The 20,601-nt window shown below is 34.9% G+C and overlaps 1 protein-coding gene and 1 long non-coding RNA gene across 3 annotated transcripts; one reads left to right on the top strand and one right to left on the bottom strand.

Moving 5' to 3' along the window:
• Window positions 1-146: 146 nt before the first annotated feature.
• Window positions 147-3,748, bottom strand: LOC148599478 (uncharacterized). The gene is made up of 3 exons (XR_015917781.1): window positions 3,436-3,748; window positions 3,008-3,048; window positions 147-337 (listed from the first exon to the last, which is right to left on the bottom strand). It is a non-coding gene; the product is annotated as an uncharacterized LOC148599478 (long non-coding RNA).
• On the top strand, window positions 1,609-7,808 carry LOC148599477 (uncharacterized). Of its 2 annotated transcripts, none has more exons than XM_088557625.1 (4): window positions 1,609-1,799; window positions 5,360-5,482; window positions 5,950-6,063; window positions 7,369-7,808. In XM_088557625.1, the coding sequence occupies exons 1-4, from the start codon at window positions 1,785-1,787 to the stop codon at window positions 7,753-7,755; spliced, it is 639 nt and encodes a 212-aa protein (XP_088413751.1). In that variant the 5' UTR covers window positions 1,609-1,784; the 3' UTR covers window positions 7,756-7,808. The 2 variants fall into 2 exon arrangements, with proteins under 2 accessions (XP_088413751.1, XP_088413749.1); XM_088557623.1 differs by lacking the exon at window positions 1,609-1,799 and adding an exon at window positions 3,788-4,464.
• The last annotated feature ends 12,793 nt before the right edge of the window (window positions 7,809-20,601 follow it).

The following is a 20,601-nucleotide window of genomic DNA, read 5'->3' as shown; positions in this document are numbered from 1 at the left end:
AGTGGCAATCAAAATTTGTCGACCTCATTGTCCTTGTGTCCCATCCCTTTTTCAACTCATCATCATTTCATGTTCATTTTATCATCAATTTCATGTTCATCGTCTGAATATAGCTGAAATATTGCTACTCGGACGTTAAACCCCAACAAACAAACAAACAAACAAACCTATATTTTTAATGGAGCTTCTGAAGGAAGCTTCTGCTAGGACCTTCTGAATGGAGCTTCTGCTAGAAGCTTCTGAATGGAGCTTCTTAAGGTAGCTTCTGCTAGGAGCTTCTGAATGGAGCTTCTGTAGGGAGCTTCTAAAGGGAGCTAAATGGTAGAAAAGTCGAAGCCTAAAAATGGTAAAGTAAAAATTAAAAATCTGTTATACTATAGGTCCGACGTACAATGTAAAAGAACTTCTGTAAGGACGCGGAAATAGATTTTCGGAAGGATCACATCCTGGCAAAGCAAACTGGTGGACCAATCCAATGTTATGTATATATCACGTGTATGTCAAAAGTATAAATTTCGATGTGAATTGACGATGGATGGATCAGAAAAAGATTTTAAAGTTCCCAAACAAGTTTTGAGAGTTGTCTCATTTTTTCAATGAATTTCAATGCTTTCTATTCAATTTTTTTCTCTTTAATCGATGAAGTTAATTAAAAACCAACTAATAACTTCGAGAAAGGACGAATTTGTGAAATAAAATCTGTGATTTTTTTAAATGTGCCACCCACTGCCTGGTTTTTGAATGGACTCCCTCTTTAGACCTGTTTTTGCTTATCTAGTAATGTGACATGGCCTATTTTTAGAAAGTTATAATGGACTAGTCCAAAATAAGTCATAATGCCTGGTCAGTGAAACCATAATAACTCGTAATATCAACAGTATTGTGTTATAATAACAAGCAATTGTATACAAAATGTAATCAGCTGGCTAATAATGCGAAATAAAGCCAAAGTTTGGAAGCACTAAGAGCCTGTAGTCAGTCTGACCGGAAGTCACGTCTTTCGGAACTTCCTATACAAGATTTGTACATGAATATCATTTTCACCTTAAAGTGTTTATGATATGGTTTTCAATATTTCAATTCAGATACCTTTCCTTCCCGACATGCCATGAAAGTAGACTTTTTCGGCTTCAGCCTAAAAGTCCGAATTACTAACACCAAGTAATCCCGTTCTCACTAATTAACGACAAGAAGTGTAAAGAGGACTCATAAAGTGACAATAACCATCAATATGTCTAGAAAAAAGGCGACAATAGGGAAAATATAGTGACAAGAAAATTTCAAAATGTATCTATAACCTGCCTCATACACTTAGGAATATATTCATGCTCTTCACAGCTTTGCATTAATTAGGATTTATTTTTCTTAATGATTTAACAAAACTTAAAAACGTGGGCCATGAACGAGTAAACAGGTTATATATGCCTCATACTGAGATTGAAAAACACACATTGACACATGATTGATAAGCTGAATGTTAAAATAATTGATAGCACGTCCGGTAATAAGCAGACCATCAACATTCATCCCAAAAGAAATAATTTATTTGTATAACAGTACTATAAATATTAATATGCCGGATTTCGAGCTAACATGGTCGGTAAAATACATAATGGGCACTTATATGAGTACAATGAACCTCAAAAAAAGAGAAAAAGCGAACAGTTTTAACAAGGGTAGTTTTAACGATATGAGTAGGTGGCAGAAAATCGTTATAAAACGGATTCGTTTTTAGTTCTTGCGATTCGTGGACAGTACCTTCTACAAAGAATATCCCGCGCGAAATGGAATTCGTATTGGTAAGTACATAAACATATATAGCAATTAATTTCTTTGTATAATCACTTGAAATTCATCATTTATTAAATGATGTCATTGTAATTTGCTATCAATTGTTCATCTGAAGAACTTTTGGGGTTTCCAATTCCCGACTTGCGGACCAACATTTTGTCAACATTTATCTCCCTTTGTAGCATATATCTATTGGGAACACGTAAGGTTTTCCATCCGATATCGACGATACTTTAGAAAATCTCGAAAGTCAAAAGGGAATTTCTCGTTGTACTGACCCTGCCATTAATTTTCTTTACCCGGGAAAACACCGTTGTGTTTGTCTGCTGGGGATTCCGTTTTCATTCGAGTTACCTCTTTTTTCTGCACCCGAATCCGTACATCGATTAGAGAGACTTCGAAATTATACCTGCTCTTACGGGAGATAACTCTGCAAAAACAGGATAAAATATGGCTGTATCCCGAGCTCCTCAAGTAGGGAATAAGGTCCTAGGGAGGAAGGAGGTATTACAAAGTAAGCTTGCTTACAGTTTTCCTAGTTTTATTGTTTTGTTAAACAGTTTCCCTTGTTCAATCCATCGTTCTTTTTTATCATACATATGGATAATGGATATGGTGAATTTGTCAAAGAGACAACAACCATGTCAGCTCAAGCCACCCACGGGTCTCTAATGAACGACAAAGAAACCCTCATACCATTGGGCAGGCTTCAGTTGGCCCCCAAACAGTATTATACACAGTTACAGCGAAATAGCTGCCCCAATATTCTCTAGTAACATAAAGCGAACTGAAAGTAAAAGCGAAACTAGAGATATATTTATATAAACACGTATTGTTTTCCTTATGCAGTTAAGACAAACGAATCTGTTGACGCGCGTACATGTACTTCGCATAACTACTAAATGGATAGACAAATCAATTGATATTATTGTTTGTAAACTATTTAAAAGGATATACCTGAACAGTCAGATGCACCTGGATTTCAGTTTATACTTTTTTACAGAAAACAAAATTGCGTTAAAAGGAAAAATAGGTAAATAATAATAATAATTAAAAAAAAAAAACAAAACAAAGCAAAACAAAAAAAAAAAAAACATAATAATAAAAAAAAAACAACAATAAAGCAAGAAAAAAACAAGATCCTGTGCAATCTAAAATGGTGAATAAAGAAATGAATGTTGAAAAAGGAAATGAATGTTGAAATGAAATCTCTTACCTCTCCCGAGTCGATTGTGACCATTCGCAACTCTGTGCGACCTAAAATGGCGAAAAAGGAAATGAATATTGAAATGAGCCCCTGGTCCCTCCCGAACCCCCTCTCACAATCTCTCCTCAAAAGATTCTTAATGATTTATGTGAACTTAAAATATTTCATTTGTAAAAGACACCTTTGAGATGTTCCCTATGATAATTTCCAATTTTGCATTCGAATGTTGGAAAAGGAAAAAAGGGAAAGGAAAAATGAAAAATGAAAAAGGAACGACTTGAGCAACGTTATTTTAATTTGTAATCGAAGTATCGAGAAGCGCAAAAAGATACTCGTTCTTATCCATATAGTAACATATGGTATAAAAAGAATGAGCCGCTTTGTTATTTCATTAAAACCAATCCTTAAATACATGTAGTTTAATAGGTCATACTTACCCACTATGTTATATAACTTCTCACGATAAGCAATTTGGTGTATCCTTAACCTAAGCACTTGACACTGTTTAAAAACTACACCCTCATGGTACAATTTCCTGAAGTAAATTAAGACAATGTAATATTTCCACATTCCTGAATTGAATGATTATTGTAATTTGATAATACACTGAAATCTAACTAAACCAAACCACGTTCGGACTGAACCTTTTGTTCGGTTATGATTATGAAGATTCTAAATGCATTAGAACTGACAACATAACTAGTTTAAAGACGGTTCGGTTTTAAAATGTACCATTTTTCCATATAAGCATTAGTGACAACTTCAATACCGTCCGATTATTCATTCGATAATCTTATGATATGTTGAACCGTTAATTCGCCTGTTCGTAAGACATTTCATCTGTTAGTCCATTCACATGTTATAGAATATCCCACAGACCTCATGGAAGGGTTCAAGGGCTCTGAGGTTTTGAAATCAAAATAATATATTCCAAGGATAAATAAGAGACAGGGAAAACAGACACACACAACAAAGAACATGAAATGAAAAAAAAAAAAGTGAACAAATCGGTTCTCATTTTGCACATGGATACACCATAAAGATCAGGGAGTTCATGACAACGACCATAAAAACTCTGTAGTAATGACTTCAATCTTGTAGCAACAGAAGACTGTTGCAAAAGCCTAATTGTAAGAAGTCTAGCGCGATACAAAAAGTTCGTGTATATGACAGTGACTAATACAGGAAAAGAATAACATCGAAACATGTCCTTATTTTAGCCAGGTCTTACTGTACTTGTTCTAAATTACTTAAAATTGAATTGTTGTTTCCAATGAACATAAATGTACATGTAATACTATATGAAGCGGAAAGACATACTTTTTTTTTTTTAGAAAATTTGTACCAGTCCTATCGGTTCTACATAATATTTTCAAAAAGGATTGGAATAGCTATTTTATCATCAACAAAATTCACACATTTACAAATTCTGGCAATAAGTAACGAAGATGTCGAACTGTACGTTAGTAAGTATTTTTGTATGTTCGTGCATTCATATAACATTTGTTATCGGTCTTGTCTCACAATAGCCACTTGATTCATGGCGTGGTGTAGGGGAAGGATGTATGAGTAAGATCAGTTCGTTTATGCATTTTTGGCTCAAATTCCTCAGTTAACAGAAGATGACCTATTATTTGTATACTTATCTCTACTTTAAGAATTACACTTGACTTTTTCATTTCTTTCTGCTATTTTCTATCGAAGTCTATTTTTGTCATCGAGATCAATAATAGACCATAATATATTCATAATGTCTCAGACAATTGTAACGCATGGTATCATTTATAAATTATGTTTTGTGAGTTCAACACTCATTTATTTATAAAGCAGCGCTGAAAGTCAAACTTTTAAATGTAAAAAGGAGAAAAGTTGTCATCCTCCTCTTTATTCAACTGATTCGAAGACTTTTTTAACACTGAAATCTAGTATTTGAAAGGACTTAAATTAGGCACCGACCATTTTATCCCGAGGAGGATGGACTGGGATTTGAACGCTAATTTTTTATCAATACTTCAGCAGCTACCGAACCAATATCTTAATTTGAAAATCTGCCTTGTTAAGTAGAGGAGGAAAATATAGAACAAAAGTTGTTGTTTTCAATGGATGAGATATATTTTCCGTCCCAAAAAATGTGAACATTTATTTAAAAAAAAAATTAAGAAAACACCCCATCCCCCCTCGATAATCAATCAATCAATCAATCAATCAATCAATCAATCAATCAATCAATCAATCAATAAATAAATCAATCAATCAATCAATTATTACTTGCTAATTTTCTGTCCCTAAAATTAACACTTTATATGGAAATCATCGAAATTGAATTCTTTTGATTTGTTCCTGACTTCCCTTCTATTTTAGGAGTTCTTGTGCGTTAAAACAGAAAGTTCTGCAGAAGGGAGAACGATTCCTGAAATATTGAAGGACCTAAAGACAAAATTTCTTGAGGCGTTTGATTACTTGGACTGTATACAAGTTAGATTTGTAAGTTTTTTTTATGGTTATGCCTCAATGCTTATACATGGAATGGAAAAAAAAATCTCTTTTTGTTGGCTTTTCAGTGAATAGTGTATTTGGAATGGGGAAGGGATGTGTTTTTTTTAGAGAACTTGAAGAAGTATAACGGAGTTTACGGGTTAAATACATGCTGATATCCCGAGTTAAAACAATTCTAGACGTTTAAGTTTTGGTAAGTTTTTCATATGCAAACGATGTATAGAAAAAAGTCACTAAAATGTGTGGACAACTTGAAAACACAGGTTAGTCAGTCAGTCAGGTTACTTCAACAATTCGACATCACTGCGACCCACTGAAATATGAAAATATTCAATAACGTTTTCTACGAATCGTCATTTTGTGTATATTGTGTTGCAAATGGTATTATCATTGAAGAAAAATAAACAAGTATTCGGTTATATTCATTGAAGTTTTCATAATTGTTTAACTTATAGGCAGTAGACAAGGTACAAAGCCAAAAGAGGATAAATTACATTAAGAAGCATGTAGAAGCAGACTTTATATTGAAGAGCTTGACACCATCAGAGGCAGAGAAAGCACTTACCGATGTAGGTACAGGATAACCTGAATAATCACGGTGAAATCTGTCTAAATTGAATCCATTTTAAACTGTAATTTATTCGGTACAAATACGTGTTCGGTTTATAGGCTTCGGATGAATATAAGTCTGCAAAAAGTATTTGAATGGACTTAAAAAAGAGTTAAAGAACTCGTCGTTTTTGTACTGTTCGGTTTAAACTGATTGGAAGCAAAACTATACTATGTTACTATCTTCGGCTTCATCGAAACCGAAAACAAAACAACCCAAACAAACAAACAAACAAACAAACAAACATAAAAAAAAAAAAAAAAAAAAAAAAAAAAAAAAAAAAAAAAAAAAAAAAAAACAACATCAACTCAACAAAACAAAGCAAGACAACCCAAATCGTATCACGATTATACTTGACCTTTTTATCATCTATAGCAAATTGTACACAGTTACATAGTATTTTTGTTTATCTAGAACCTCGTCATGCGTACTTCTGACATTTTGTGTTTTGTCAAAATCACCTTAGACATTTCACGCTACTTTGATTGTTGATATATGTAATCAACAAATAAAATTTAGTTAAAAAAATCAATTAAATTAAAAAAAGTTTCAACTGACTTTGATTGACAAAGAAATTAGATCCATGCTGAAAACGTTAACATATTCTGTCTAAAAAGTGCCAATCAACCTCTGAATCCATCTATTACTTTGTTTGTATGATTTTAGTTACTTTATGTCCTTTGTTGTGTATGTCTGGTCTTTGTCCCTGGAATACATTCTTTTGATTATCGCTATAACCTTGGTTCCCTTGATAACTCTTTCTAACTATTATTTAAATTCAAATGAAGTATTGGGATTTTATATTGAATACTCTATAGATAGCATATTTGGTGTCAAATGATCCATAGCTTAAATATGACTGCGATGTATATAACCATTCCATTACTTCGTGGTAATCTCGGTGTATCATGCACCATTATTGCGGGAGTTAGGGATTTCGAACACCAGGATACTAATTGGTATTCACAGCCCCGCAAATCACGTGGATTAAAACAAATAATCAATGACTTGTTAACTCAGAGTGAGTACATATGTATATGTGTTTTGAGTGTAGACACTCAGACAATTTTTTCTAGCACTTAAAAAATCCGGATCAGTGTTACGGCTTTGTTTAGTGTTTGTTTGGCTAGATGTTTTCGTCTTGCATTACCAATCAATCTATAAATAAATAAATAAATAAATAAATCAATAAATTAATTAATCAATCAACAAGTCAATCAATCGTTCAGAATAGTTTTGTAGTAATTTAGTTTATCATTCACAGATTAAGCCTACATTTGAAGACTCTCACAGTCGTGTAGGAGATATATTATCATGCCTCAATAAAATTTACGAATCAATGGTTGAATATTTCGACAAGGAACCATCAATGAAAGACTTACTGTATAAATTGAAATCTATCATCGACGATTTAAATATTGCTATCAATATTCTTGCAACATATAAAGTTTGTGTACCAGGAAACGCATTTGAATTACCTGTTTCCTGTGACGACAGTTCAAGGTACTCTGAGAGCGATTCAGATACAGATAATTCTGCTGATAGATATAGAGAAATTCTTGAAGACTATAAAAAGATGTACAAATCATTCCTTACATTGAAACTAGAAAAAGAAAATTATACTTTACTCAGTAAACTTGATCCAATGTAGCTACATGTAAATAGTTGCAACACATAGAACAATAAAGATTTTGTGTTACCATAGTAACTATTATTTTCTATAGGATGCCTTTTTGATAAGGGTTTACATGTTTTACTCATATTAAGAAATACCCATTATCAACGTCTTACACCACAGACTGCAAGAGTGGCATCTATGTTTGAAGTTACAAGTCTCCAAGATATAGATTTTTGTTTAAAGCTGATATGTCGGACAATGTATAGACTATAAAAATAATCAGTTTGATCGAAGGAAAATGACTATTGCATGGTATTTTATACAAGAATGTAAGATTTTATTCTATTCAAAACGAATAGTTTACGTCAGGAAATTGTAAATATAATAGGCGACAGTCTTTTGTATAGCCACGTTACAATAATAAAAAATTCACTGAAAGACAATTATTCCATACCCTATACAGAGGTTTGGAATGAACTAACTATAAGCAAAATATTTGGTCATAAATAGAACAACAAAACACTCTGCAGAGAGATGATGTTGACGATACGCTATTGGTGGAAAATCTCACAGTTTGCTGTTAGAAACAGAAACTATAAATGGGAATTCAAGCAAACAAAAGGACAATTATTGCTACTTATAGGAATTTCTATGGTGAAACCCGCTTACCCTACCGGTGCACGTGGTCCATGCTCCCAGTTTTTAGTGGGGTCAGAGCTGCACATTAACGTTTGTTACTTTGTATGTATGATTTTAGTTACGTTATATTCTTTGTTGTGTATGTCAGTTTTTCATGTCTGATCTTTGTCCCTGGATTACATTCTTTTGACTACCGCTATAACCTTGGTTCCCTTGATTAGTCTTTAGAAGACATGGAAATATGTTATCCGCAGTATTCAAAATTCAATTTAGGTGGAGGCGTTCACCTCGAAGTGGACGGTGGAATCGTTAATCTAATCCAAGATCCGGTGACAATGAACTTTCCCCTCGGTCGGTGGAAGGTGTTGGAAAATAACGTGGATGAAATTTCCAGTGTAGTGGAATGTATAAAGAACAATCGATTTGGTTACGTGACCAAACATTTACGGGCAAACGTCTACGTCACGACCGGAAACGATAGTTGGTATGTGGATATCAGACGTCACTGGATATCACCCAACGACAACCTGAGACACCCCAGTGAGCATGGAATCAGTTTGACATTCGAATGTATGATACATTATGATACATTGTTGGACGTGATGAAAGTCATTCCGGACCTAGTTCTGGGTTTAAAGTAAACACGTCCGTGTTATAAGACGCATCAAAACGTAGAAGATGCCGTGTGTTGTTTTGAATGTAATCCGGATGGATTGTTGTAATGTTATGAATAAATATTATTTTCGTCTCGGGCTTTATGAATAAGAACGCCATGATACATTTTCGATACTTTATTGACAAAATCGACACCTATACCTGTAGCTTCTTCCGGGTCGTCCAGGGTCCTGGTCACGTGTGTCATTGGTCGTCCTGCACATCTGTGTATGAGGTAAAATATACTATGTTTTCCACACACGATGGAATCTTCTTCTTGTACTCGTACTGCGTTGTACGTCCAACTACTGCAATGTTTGTCCATAAAATTCAGGTAAGGGCGTTGAAAGGGTGGCCTTCCCTTCTAATCAAGAGTTCAGCACTGTTTTTCATCGTTTTGGATACGCTTCGTAAAATTTCTTCTACGATGAAATCTGTTCGCTCGGTCGTCACGGGCGTAGGGACTTCCATTTTGACGGTCCGTGGTATAAAGTCGCCGTAAACGTTCATGTATCTGGCGAGAGACTGGGGTCGGATATAGGGGTTGGTCAATACGATTCATTTCATTGCATGAACTTTGACAGGATGGGAACCACCACCGAGGCCAAAGGTGCTAGTAGAATTTCGCAAAAAAAAATACTCTACCAAACCCCTGTCCGCTTTCTGTATCAATGCCTTTCTGATGCAGGGTTTTGCTCTCTGTAAATAAGCGATATCTGTCGCGTGTTTTCGCAGGCGGGGTGAAACCATATTACTCCTTCCGTATCTGGTCGGAGAATGAAGTCCGGTCGCGGTAAAGTCGCCTTGTATAATAGTAAATACATCCTGATTCACAACCGGGAAAATGTTTCTTCTGGGATTTTAAACAGAACCAAGTAATGGGCATTCAAACTGATGGTTTTGTGATACTTGTTTTTGTTGAACAGATTCTGGACCAACAACATGACACTTATATATTTATGGTGAGAATATTTCGTGAAGAGATGCGAGATAGATTCAGCGACCGAATTCATCATATCGTCTAGAACAAGCCAGTGTCTCTCTCTGGGATCCAAGGTGTCAAGGTCGGGGAGTCCTTGTACAAAGTCGACATCCTCCATGGTTCTATAAATTGTCTGGTACACGTCGTAGTACAACGTTATTCGATAGGAACTAGGCATCAATATGTGTTCCACGTTTTGACAAACATCGCTTCCACTTCCAATGGGTCCTGCTATGACGCTGGTAAAGGGATGGGCCCACGGCATGAAATGGTCGTCCAAGTATCCTTTGGGTACGTCGAAAGCAAGGGGATTGTCTGTCGGATGTATGAAATGTGTTTCTATCTGCTGCACGCGTGTTGGAGTATTCCAGCTGCTGGCCGCATTCGGGGCCGTTTTTCCTGCTGCTTCTATCTGATACTGCTCGCGTATTGGGGTATTCCAGCTGCTGGTCGCCTTCGGGGTCATTTTTCCTGCTGCTTCTATCCGTTGATGCTCGTGTAAAGGGGTATTGCAGCTGCTGCTTGACTTATTCGGGGTCATTTGTCTTGCTGCCTTCATCTGTTGCTGCTCGAACATTGATTGTTGATCGCTGGGTTCGTTTTTGTCGTGTTTAGTTTTCACGTATCTTTTTAAATCGGAAGGACAAACGTAAGTTTTTTTACATACGGTACAAGTATGTTTCATGTTGTCTCGTCGGCGATCGCTTTAAGACTGGTGATGTATGGAGTAATGAAGGCGTATTTATACTCAATACGAGGTCGGTTCTACATTTTATTTATAAATCCGTTCTATACAGAGGAACTAATTGTCTGATTTCTGGTATTTTCTGTTCTATGACGGGCATTGCCTTCTTCAGCTCTTTCCATTTGTCACGGTCTCGTTCCGAAGACCAAAACTTGCACAATCAAACAATGTAATGTAGCGCCTTGATTCTGACAAAAATATTTTTTCCAAGGTGGTAACTAAAGTCTACAAATTCGTTGCTCACGGCTTTAATCAGCACGCCGTCTAATTTCTCAGTCAGGTTACAATGGGCTTTCCATTTGTCTAACGGTAAACTGACACCTTCTTTTGTTGGTTTGGTGTTTTCTATCCCATGTCTAGTATCTATTCTTTTGGCTGGCTCCTTTCCATTCTTTCAATTCCATGTATCGACATCGTCCAAGATGTATCGAAAATCCCAGTTTTTCTTCCACCGTCTAACTGGATGCCTCCACTTCCTTCTTTGTACGCTGAGAGTCTTTTTTTGAAGTGGACGGTTTGACATGTTGCATTCGTCTATGGTATTGAAGCGTAATTTATATAGTAATGCTCTCTGTCATCCGATTGGTCAAGTTTTTCCTGGTTTCTGATTGGTGTATTCTTCATGAGACGTCGCATCTGATTGGTCGATCATTCTGTCTCCCGATTGGTACATGTCGAGGCTTCGGCGATGGCAACGTCAATGCGAGGAACGAGTCTCTTCAAGTGATTCCACTGTGCCAAAAGTGTCCCTGGAACGTAGGTCGAGCTCGTATGAACCTTCTCACGCCGATTTTTACTTTGCCTAGATAGGTGCATACCACAACAAAGTAGTCTTTCGACAAAGGAAACTGCTTAGCATAAGAACACAAACTGTCATTCAGTGCAGGTATTGACGTTTCAAGTTCCATACAGTCCATGGTAGACTCACCAGCGGGGATATGACTCACGATGGCTAATGTTGCGATCACGAGTGACAGCAAAACGACGACTCCATTCTTTTCCACGAAATCCAAATGAAAATCAGTTTCTGTATATCGAGCTTACACCCGATCTTAGACTGCGGTTCATTTGGCTTGTAGTATAAAGATGCACCACGACTTCAATGGTCTTTCTTTTTATAGTCCCTTTCTGGTGTTTTGATTGGCTAGTTTTTGGAGGCGATTCGACGAGTCCTCTATGTGAATCGAATCCCTTATCTTGGTTTGGTACAAGTTGAATACTCTATCCGCGGGTTCGGGGTAATGTTCACTGGCAAAAAGTGTGGCTCTAAAAAGACTTTGTGGTAGACCAGCTGGAGGAAAGAACGAAGCCAACCAGAAAACAGATGTGACACCTGTAAAAGGAACTGTATAGATTTCGGAACAAAGATCGTGTAGCTGTACTAAGATCGTAAAACGTACAACGTCAGAATATCAAATACAAGTGGAAACCAGAGCGGAATATCGTGCATCCTTGTATAAGAATTGATGACCGTAATAAATCAAGAAAGTTACAAAAGTTCAACTAGATGAACCATATTGATCTACGATACCCGGACCTTAGAGGATAAGAGGTTGTTTCATCAAAAATAGCAGGAGCTATATGGGATGTACAATGAAAACCTAGTTCAAAGACCAGAAGTCATGTAAATCGAGGAACAAAAGGAAGTAAAGATTAAATAGAGTGAAAAAAAACCAGCCTTGACGCCACTGATACTCGGACGGCAAGACTACTTACAGTAAAGCAGAATCATAAGAAGATCGGATCGAAAGTGTTATTTAAAGGGGAAGAAGAACACTTTATGGAACAGACAATTGATCTGGACCCGGTTTCGAAACACGGACGACACTCCGACAAATGGAACAATGAATATGAAAAAATAAAAGAAAAAAAATCTTAAAACTATAATTAATCTATACTAAAGAAAGACCTCCTTACAAAACAGGGTAGCTCAAAACAGATAACACCTATTAAAACCGTTAGCGACAGCATAACAAACATATTTACTATCAGAGCATCATAACAAGGGTCAAAGTTTGAGTGTAAGTAACTTGAAAACATACTATAGCAGTAAAAAGTTCAATCTCCTTATAAAAAACCCATCATACAATACTTAAACAAAAAAGGGTCGTAGGAAATAAACCATGAATGAAAATATGGAGAGAAAAATAACACTCCGTAAGTAAATGGTTTACCCCCATAACGGGTTAAAATCTAGTAAACGCGACATGTAAACATTGAAAGTATATATTGAAAAAAAAATGATTTACCAGATAGAGCCTCATAACGCGGATCGAAGTTTGAGTGCAAGTAACTTGAAAACATATTGTAGCAGTAAAAAGTTCAAAATCCTTATAAAAGATAAACATTAAACGGTCATACAATACTTAAACCAAAAAAGGTCGGAGGAACCACACTACGTATGAAAATATGGAGAGAAAATTAAAATTCGTCAATGGTTTACCCAATAGAACCCTATAACGGCTCAAAGCAAGTACACGCTACATGTAAACATTAAAAATATAAAAAAGGAGTTTATCCACTAAAGCCCCATAACACGGATAAAATAGATGAAAAGTTTGAGTGTGTCTGTAATAAGTGATGAAATGGTCGACTATAAAAATCTATTTATAATAAAAATGAAAGGCAATACCCCATTCAAAAGGTATTAACTTTCCAATTGCACAACGTGTAAAGGTTACAATTGTCAGGATAATCTTGAGTGGTTAATCAGAATAGTAACATTAATTATTCAAACTGAAAACAAAAATATTAAACATAATTAAACAAAAATAATTAAAACAACGATACAAATTAAAGTCCGAGAGTTCGAGAGGTAAACATTGCACTACACGTCCTTGCACCTGTAATGTAGACATAAAGCACAATAAAAACCGTTAAAAATCAATACATGGGCTATTGAAATCACCAGTAAAATGGGAAGTTTCAAACATCTGTCTAAAACGTTAATGAAAATGTAGAATTAAAAAGGCAATATAAACAATGAAAGATAACACTTATCAAAATATACCCCCCTTTTTTAAATACTGATCTGCTTACACCATACAATATAATGATCCTAATTAGGACCCCTAATGAAGATACCTATGGATGTAATTTCCTCCCTGTCAACCTTTAAGACCCGCCCTTCCGAGATCAAAGGGTCCCCATGTTTGCTTTATTGGTCATGGGTCCCCCACCTAAGTCAACTTCCGGTCACCCAAGGTCCACTTCCGGTCATACCTAACGTCCACTGCCGGCCCCCTCCCCTACTGGTCACTTTCGGTCCACGGCATGCGCATGCTTATTGGGGGTGTACCACCCTGCACCAACCGAAAAATACTAACTCAAACGTGCATCTATACTGCTGACTTGACTTGATTATGATTTTGTTGTAACCCCTATTTACTATTATGGTACTCATATCTAGACCGTAAACATTTCTCACTGTCTTGAAGTTGACGCTTGAGTCTGAATTCAATGATGCGTCACAAACCGTAAACCAAACGCAAAGATAAATCGAAAAAAAGTCAACCACAAGTACACTTGTCATATTCTTCGTAATGTTGATGGTTAGTTATTAATAACGTCATATTATTAAAGTACTCATGAACTGAATTAATTTACATCGATCTTTTGAATTTTTACCCCTCATATAATCGTCAAATTGCAAAACTATTGGATAAAAGCAGGGATAAAAGGACAGTACAGGGATCGAATGCAAAGGTATCTTTACGCAAGCTTATTCTTGTAAAATGGTAACATTGACCTCTTTGATTTGTTTTTAAATTCACCATTCTGATTACGAATGACATTTAATAAACACACTACAATATTCGCGATGCATCGCAGCATACAGTGCATCAGCTTGCGAAATATTCACGTTCGATGATGGTTTACATGGAACACCAAATGAATAAACACAAAACATCCAATATACTGCATAATTGAACTTTAAACTACCAGTTGGCCTTTCCCAGTTTCTACATTTTCAATTCGAAATTCAATTTAAAGATCTCTAGGTAGCAACTGTCTGTAAAATCATTCAAACCTAAGCCACAATCATTGAAATAAAGCATACCCTTAGATACGTATCCCTCTCAATTAACTACATTTCTCCGTTGATAGGCTATACAGCTAAAGTGCTACAAGTGGTCGCATAGTCACCTATATGTCAAGTAAAAGCGCGTAGTTTATGAGCACCTAGTTCCAGAGACATGTACATAAACGCCAAAAAAATAAAATAAAATTTCAACTATGTATGGTGCAGGAAACACTCGCTATGCACCTTTAAGGCCATGAAACACCTACAGCTCTATCATAATAACACATAGCCAAATAGCTAAATAGAATTATCATTAAAAAAGCAATGTCACCAGACCACAGGCTGACACCATTCCTGAGAAATCCATTATCGAAATTTCTATGCCATCGTCTATAAGCAAAGTTTCATTTTAATTTGTCATCTCCGGGCTTCCGATGTCACTAGGCAGTAACTGTAATAAAATACGCGATACAGTAGATGATAGATCAGGATGGTTTCGGGTGTAATGCTACCCTTTTGTTAAAAGTTTAGCAAAATATGAGCGGCAAATATTAGCCTGGAACTGGGAGTGTAGTCCCTGCCTGTCACCTGGAACCTCTTTCTTGATTGGAACCACTGCCCCCTTTTTGTTAATATATTGATCCGCCAGCATGAACTTTCTGAAGACAGTTCTTCCAATTGGCACTCAGCATTGCTATGAGTAATGTCTATTTATAATCTCGCAGGGATTTGTATTTCTAGCTAAACATCAAATGGTTTATTATGCGTCTAAAAATATTGTATTTGTTGGCAACTTAAATATATTGATATGTTGAATATACTATAATGAATGATTGGTTTATTTGGGTAAATGCATAGAAATAAACAGGTGCTGGTGAGGTTAGAGGTCAACTATTTTTAATTAGATCGTTTTAATACAAACCAAAGTAATCATCATATTAAGTTCGCAGTAAAAGTTGTTCATTAGGTATATTTATTGGTGTGAATAAAATAGAATTAAAATTGATATATTAGAAATATCTATAAAGTTGATTGGACCTAACTATTTGCATTTGAATCTTAATGGGGTATGCCAGTGGGAATTTTTCCCCGCGGTAGTGTAAGATAATTTCTGATGCTAACAGGCTTTACAAATCTAAAGGCTCTGGCGACTGCTTTATCAATTCTGATCTTCGATCTAAATTGATAAAATTCTAACAAAATTATAAAACATAAGGCAGGAACAGAGAACACGACGTTCATTTATTTGCATCTTTCGTACACACAGGACCTGGCATTTTATGAGCAACTATGCGTTTCTAGAAAAGCAGAGAACGCTTACCCTACGGGTGTACCTGGTCAATGCTCCCAGGTTTTAGTTGAGTCCAGTTTGCTCATTTCCTTTTGTTTCTTCGTATGTGTTATCTAGGTTATTTCCGCTCTTTGTCAACATTGTATGCGTCTTTTTGTTTCTGTCTAGTCTTTATCCCTGGAATATATCCCTTCGACTTTCTCTCGAATTTTGGTTCTCTTGATTACATCTCCTACCAATTCCTTAAAAAATGAAAGGCCGTTTGATTCAGGTCAGCATCATGCCGAATAGTCAGAACATTAATTTGCATACGTCAAATACAAAGTATTTTGATTATTCTGTTCAGTTTTTCTCTTGTAAAATGTTTTCAATCACGGTCACCAAGACAACAGACGACAACAAATTGTAATCCTCTAAATAAACATTAATTTATTTACTTGTATGTTTCATTTGAGAAACGATCTCCGATGAACCGTTTTTCATATATTAATTTTGTCTCTACATTCAATCATTTGTTTGGCCAATTCCGTCTCAGAATAAATATAACCATAATATATGCATAACTGGCGTATTAGTTACGACATACACGATTTACCTCTGACATAGCGTTCACTAAATGACACTGGAAAAACAATAGAAAGTATTATTTCCTAGCTAAGAACAGACAGATTGGAATGAATTATACATTCCATAATATAATAATTCCATAATATATATAAAAAAAAAATGAAATGTGTATCCATTATTGGGGGTGCATAACATATCACGGAATTTCTACAAACACGTCTGTCTTCCTTGTAAATTACGTATGACAGACATTCCGTCACTACATTAAAGAATCAGTTTAAATTTAGTGTCTCTCGAGCTAAGGGTTTTTTTGTATTGCATCATTTGAACCATATAGCTACAAATCAAGAAAAGAAATGTTGTGGATGCTGCGTCATCAGGAAACACCAGCAACTTGCTTCGCGATTTATCAATGTAAACGGTCGCAAACCAAGTTATTTCGTAAGACTTATTACAAAAATAGATTTTTTAATTAGGCGGTTATGTTAAAGGATAAACACGTACAGTTGAAAAACAACGCAGCTGCAAAAAATATTACTGATACATAGTTATAAGAAGGTAAAAATAGTTTTTGTCATAACCTGTTTACCTAACATAAGAAATGCTACATTCTTCCATACTTTTTATTTCTGTACAAACAACAAAAATCTGTTTTTCTTTACCATGTTACTTCATTAATACTGTATGAGGAGAGCTTTCTAGGTACATGTCAATAATACAATAATAAAATAATAAGGTTGTTTTGTTTTCTCATAAAGTCATTTCAAACACCATTATATATGACAAATTCAGTATGTTCCATTATGTGCGACCTTTCAAAATTCCTAAATACAGTACTTTCCAGTGTCTTTAGGGTATTTTAAATGTCGTTAATATTGGTGGTCACTTTTTGGATCTGTAAAAATTATGTAGTCGTAAGTGTAACAAGAAATAATGTGAACAAATTCAGACAGAGAATACCCACCAATTTAAGATTGTAAATATTAGTTTCATATGATTGACTATAGTACCTGTGTTTCGGTCAAAATTCTAAAAATTGACATATTACTGCAAAATGTATAAGTGCGAGAACTTTTAATTTCCATAAGGGTATAAAATTAATGACTAAAATATTGCTTTTTCCATACAACTATAATGTGGTTGACTACAACACAAAAAATTGAGTCAAAATTCTTTAAAAATGTATTATTCTTGCAAAATGTATTAGTGTGAGCACTTTCAATTTTTATAATAGTCTAAAATTATTGTATAAAATGTAAAAAGTGTCAATTTAAGTATCATACTGGTAACTGTTACATATTTACCTCAATCAAAATTCTTAAAATTTACATGTGTTTGCAAAATGTATGATAGCGAGCGCATTTAATTTCCATAAGAGTCTAACTTTATTGATTAAAATGATTTTTTTTCATTTTCAAAATAAATATCATGTAGATGGCTGTGATACATATATTTCAGTTAAAATTCTTTAAAAAAATGTCATATTATTGCAAAATGTATTAGTGTGAGCACTTTAAAATTCCAAAAGGGTTAAAATTAATAACTAAAATGGTAAATTTGTCCATTTAACTATCATGTTGGTGCGTGCGGCACATAAATTTGAGTCAAAATTCTTTAAAAATATCATACTCTTGCAATATATACGAGTGCGAACACTTTTAATTTCCATAAGGGTATAAAATTAGTGACTAAAATGCTTAATATTTTCATATAATTATCACGACAGTTCCTGCGACACATAAATTTCAGTTAAAACATATTCATGCAAAATGTATGAGTTTTTTAATTTTTAATTTCTAAGAGTCTAAGTTAATTGCACAAAATGTAAAAATTGTATATATAAGTATCAAACTGGTTACTGCTAAACATATCTTTTAATCAAAATTCTGAAAATTGACATATTTTTATATCTATATTGACACATTTCTATCGCTCTTCCCTTGATTACTCTTTGCAAAATGTAGGACAGCCAGCGCATTTAATTTCCGTAAGGAACTAAAATTATTGACTAAAATGTTGAATTTTGCCATATAACCATCATGTGGGTGACTGCAACGCATATATTTCAGTCAAAATTCATATTCTTTAAAAATGTATGAGTGTGAACACTTTTAAGTTTCATTAAGGTCTATAATTTTTGTATAAAAAGTTTAAAATTGCCAATATAAGTATTCAGTAACTGCGACACATATATGTCCGTCAAAATTCTTTAAAGTTAGATGATTAGCACTTGGTACAGAATTTTAAGCTACCTAGGGCTGTAAAATAATGTTTTGTTGGTATTGCATGCCGTACTTAGAAGTTTTGGTCACAAATTGAAATAAAAAACAAGTTCAAACATGGCACGGCTTCCTTCCCGTCCTTCAAATTGGGATTCGGGTGCTACGCATTTTTTTCGGACTCGCGTACATGTACTGTATGTAATTCAGTCAGGGAAGAGTTTTCTAGCTAGCTAGCTAGTTTTGTTTTGAATGGACAGTGCACCTCAAGTTAGTATACATTTGTGTGCATTTCAGTTTATAATGCAAGTCTGCACTGAAGTACCAACTGAAAGAAATACTTCAGAAATCTGTATCAACTCTATCGATCTTACACGATATTTGTTAGAAGCATTGGAAGTTCTAATTTCACATCATAAAAAAACCCACACATTTACAAATTATCACATTTAGTAACGTAATTCGTTATCGTCCAATTCTCCTAACAGCACCTTTTTTTATTTCGAGTGCGAATTGGTGGTTTGAGAAATATGAGAGTATGAATACCATACAAATTTCCTTGTTTTTATTTCTTTCTTTCGTTTATACGTTTGTCTTGACAACAATCTGTGTAAGTTTATCTTCATCAAAATTCGTCAGTGTCCTATTTTGCACAGTTATCTTTCGTACGAAGAAATACAAATGTATGAACGCAACTTTTTTTCAAGCATCGCAATGTACCTTTCTGAAAGTATAAATTATTCTAGTTTGCAAGTCACTAAACTTTTAATATATAAAAACTGCACTAAAGTGGCCAAACTGCCTTTTTGAAAAAGACAAAAAAATAAAAGAAAGAAAGAAAGAAAGAAAAAAATGCGTTTGCATTTTTTACATGAGGATCCAGACAATGTGTAGTAAAATTTCACAAATCATGAATTAGTTATCAATCCATACAGGGTGGTACATCAATGCCATTTAATTCAGGGTTATGTTGCTACAAGATTGAAGTCATCACTACAGAAGTTTTTATGGTCGTCATCATGAACTCGTGGATCGTAATGGTGTATCCATCTGCATCATGAAAACTGATTTATTCAACGGGTCATGGTTTTCCTTTCCTCGTTTGTCTACCCTGGACTTGACTTTTTATGAGCAACTCGGCGGGTGTTTGTAGAAAAGCAGAGGACGCTTACCCTTCCGTTGCACCTGGTCCATGCTCCCAGTTTGTAGTGGAGTCCGAGTTGCTCATTTGCTTTTGTTACTTTGTATGTATGATTTTAGTTACTTTATGTTCTTTGTTGTGTATGTCTGTTTTCCATGTCTGGTCTTTGTCCCTGGATTGCATTCTTTTGATTACCCTATTACCTTGGTTCCATTGATTACTATTTTAGATTATTTTTGATTTATGTTGTCTTTAAGGAATGAGTCAGCGCTGACATAGATAGTATTCTTGGTAGAAGAATGATCGCTGAAATTTGTTTGACCTATCGATCAAATTTCTTGAGTCGTTTGATTACTTCGAACATGTCCAATTCAGATATGTAAGGTATTTTTTTTTTTACCTAAACGACCATGTGTATATATTAGGTCAAATAAATCGTCCATGATTTATTCGCCAAAGAATAATGTATTAACAATAGAAGAAAGTGGTTGTGTGTTGGGGAAAAATATAGTTGAAGGTTTATATACAGGTACCCTGTATTGGAAATACATGTACTCGATTATTAGACTGAGAACTGTATGGGATAATATACTTCTCAGTTTTGCTGGACTGAGAAC

This window comes from Perna viridis, chromosome 13 (assembly GCF_037379345.1).
Source record: "Perna viridis isolate PV_CMFRI_1.1 ecotype Kerala chromosome 13, ASM3737934v1, whole genome shotgun sequence".
NCBI lineage: Eukaryota > Metazoa > Mollusca > Bivalvia > Mytilida > Mytilidae > Perna > Perna viridis.
This window is presented reverse-complemented; position numbering and strand designations above follow the sequence as displayed.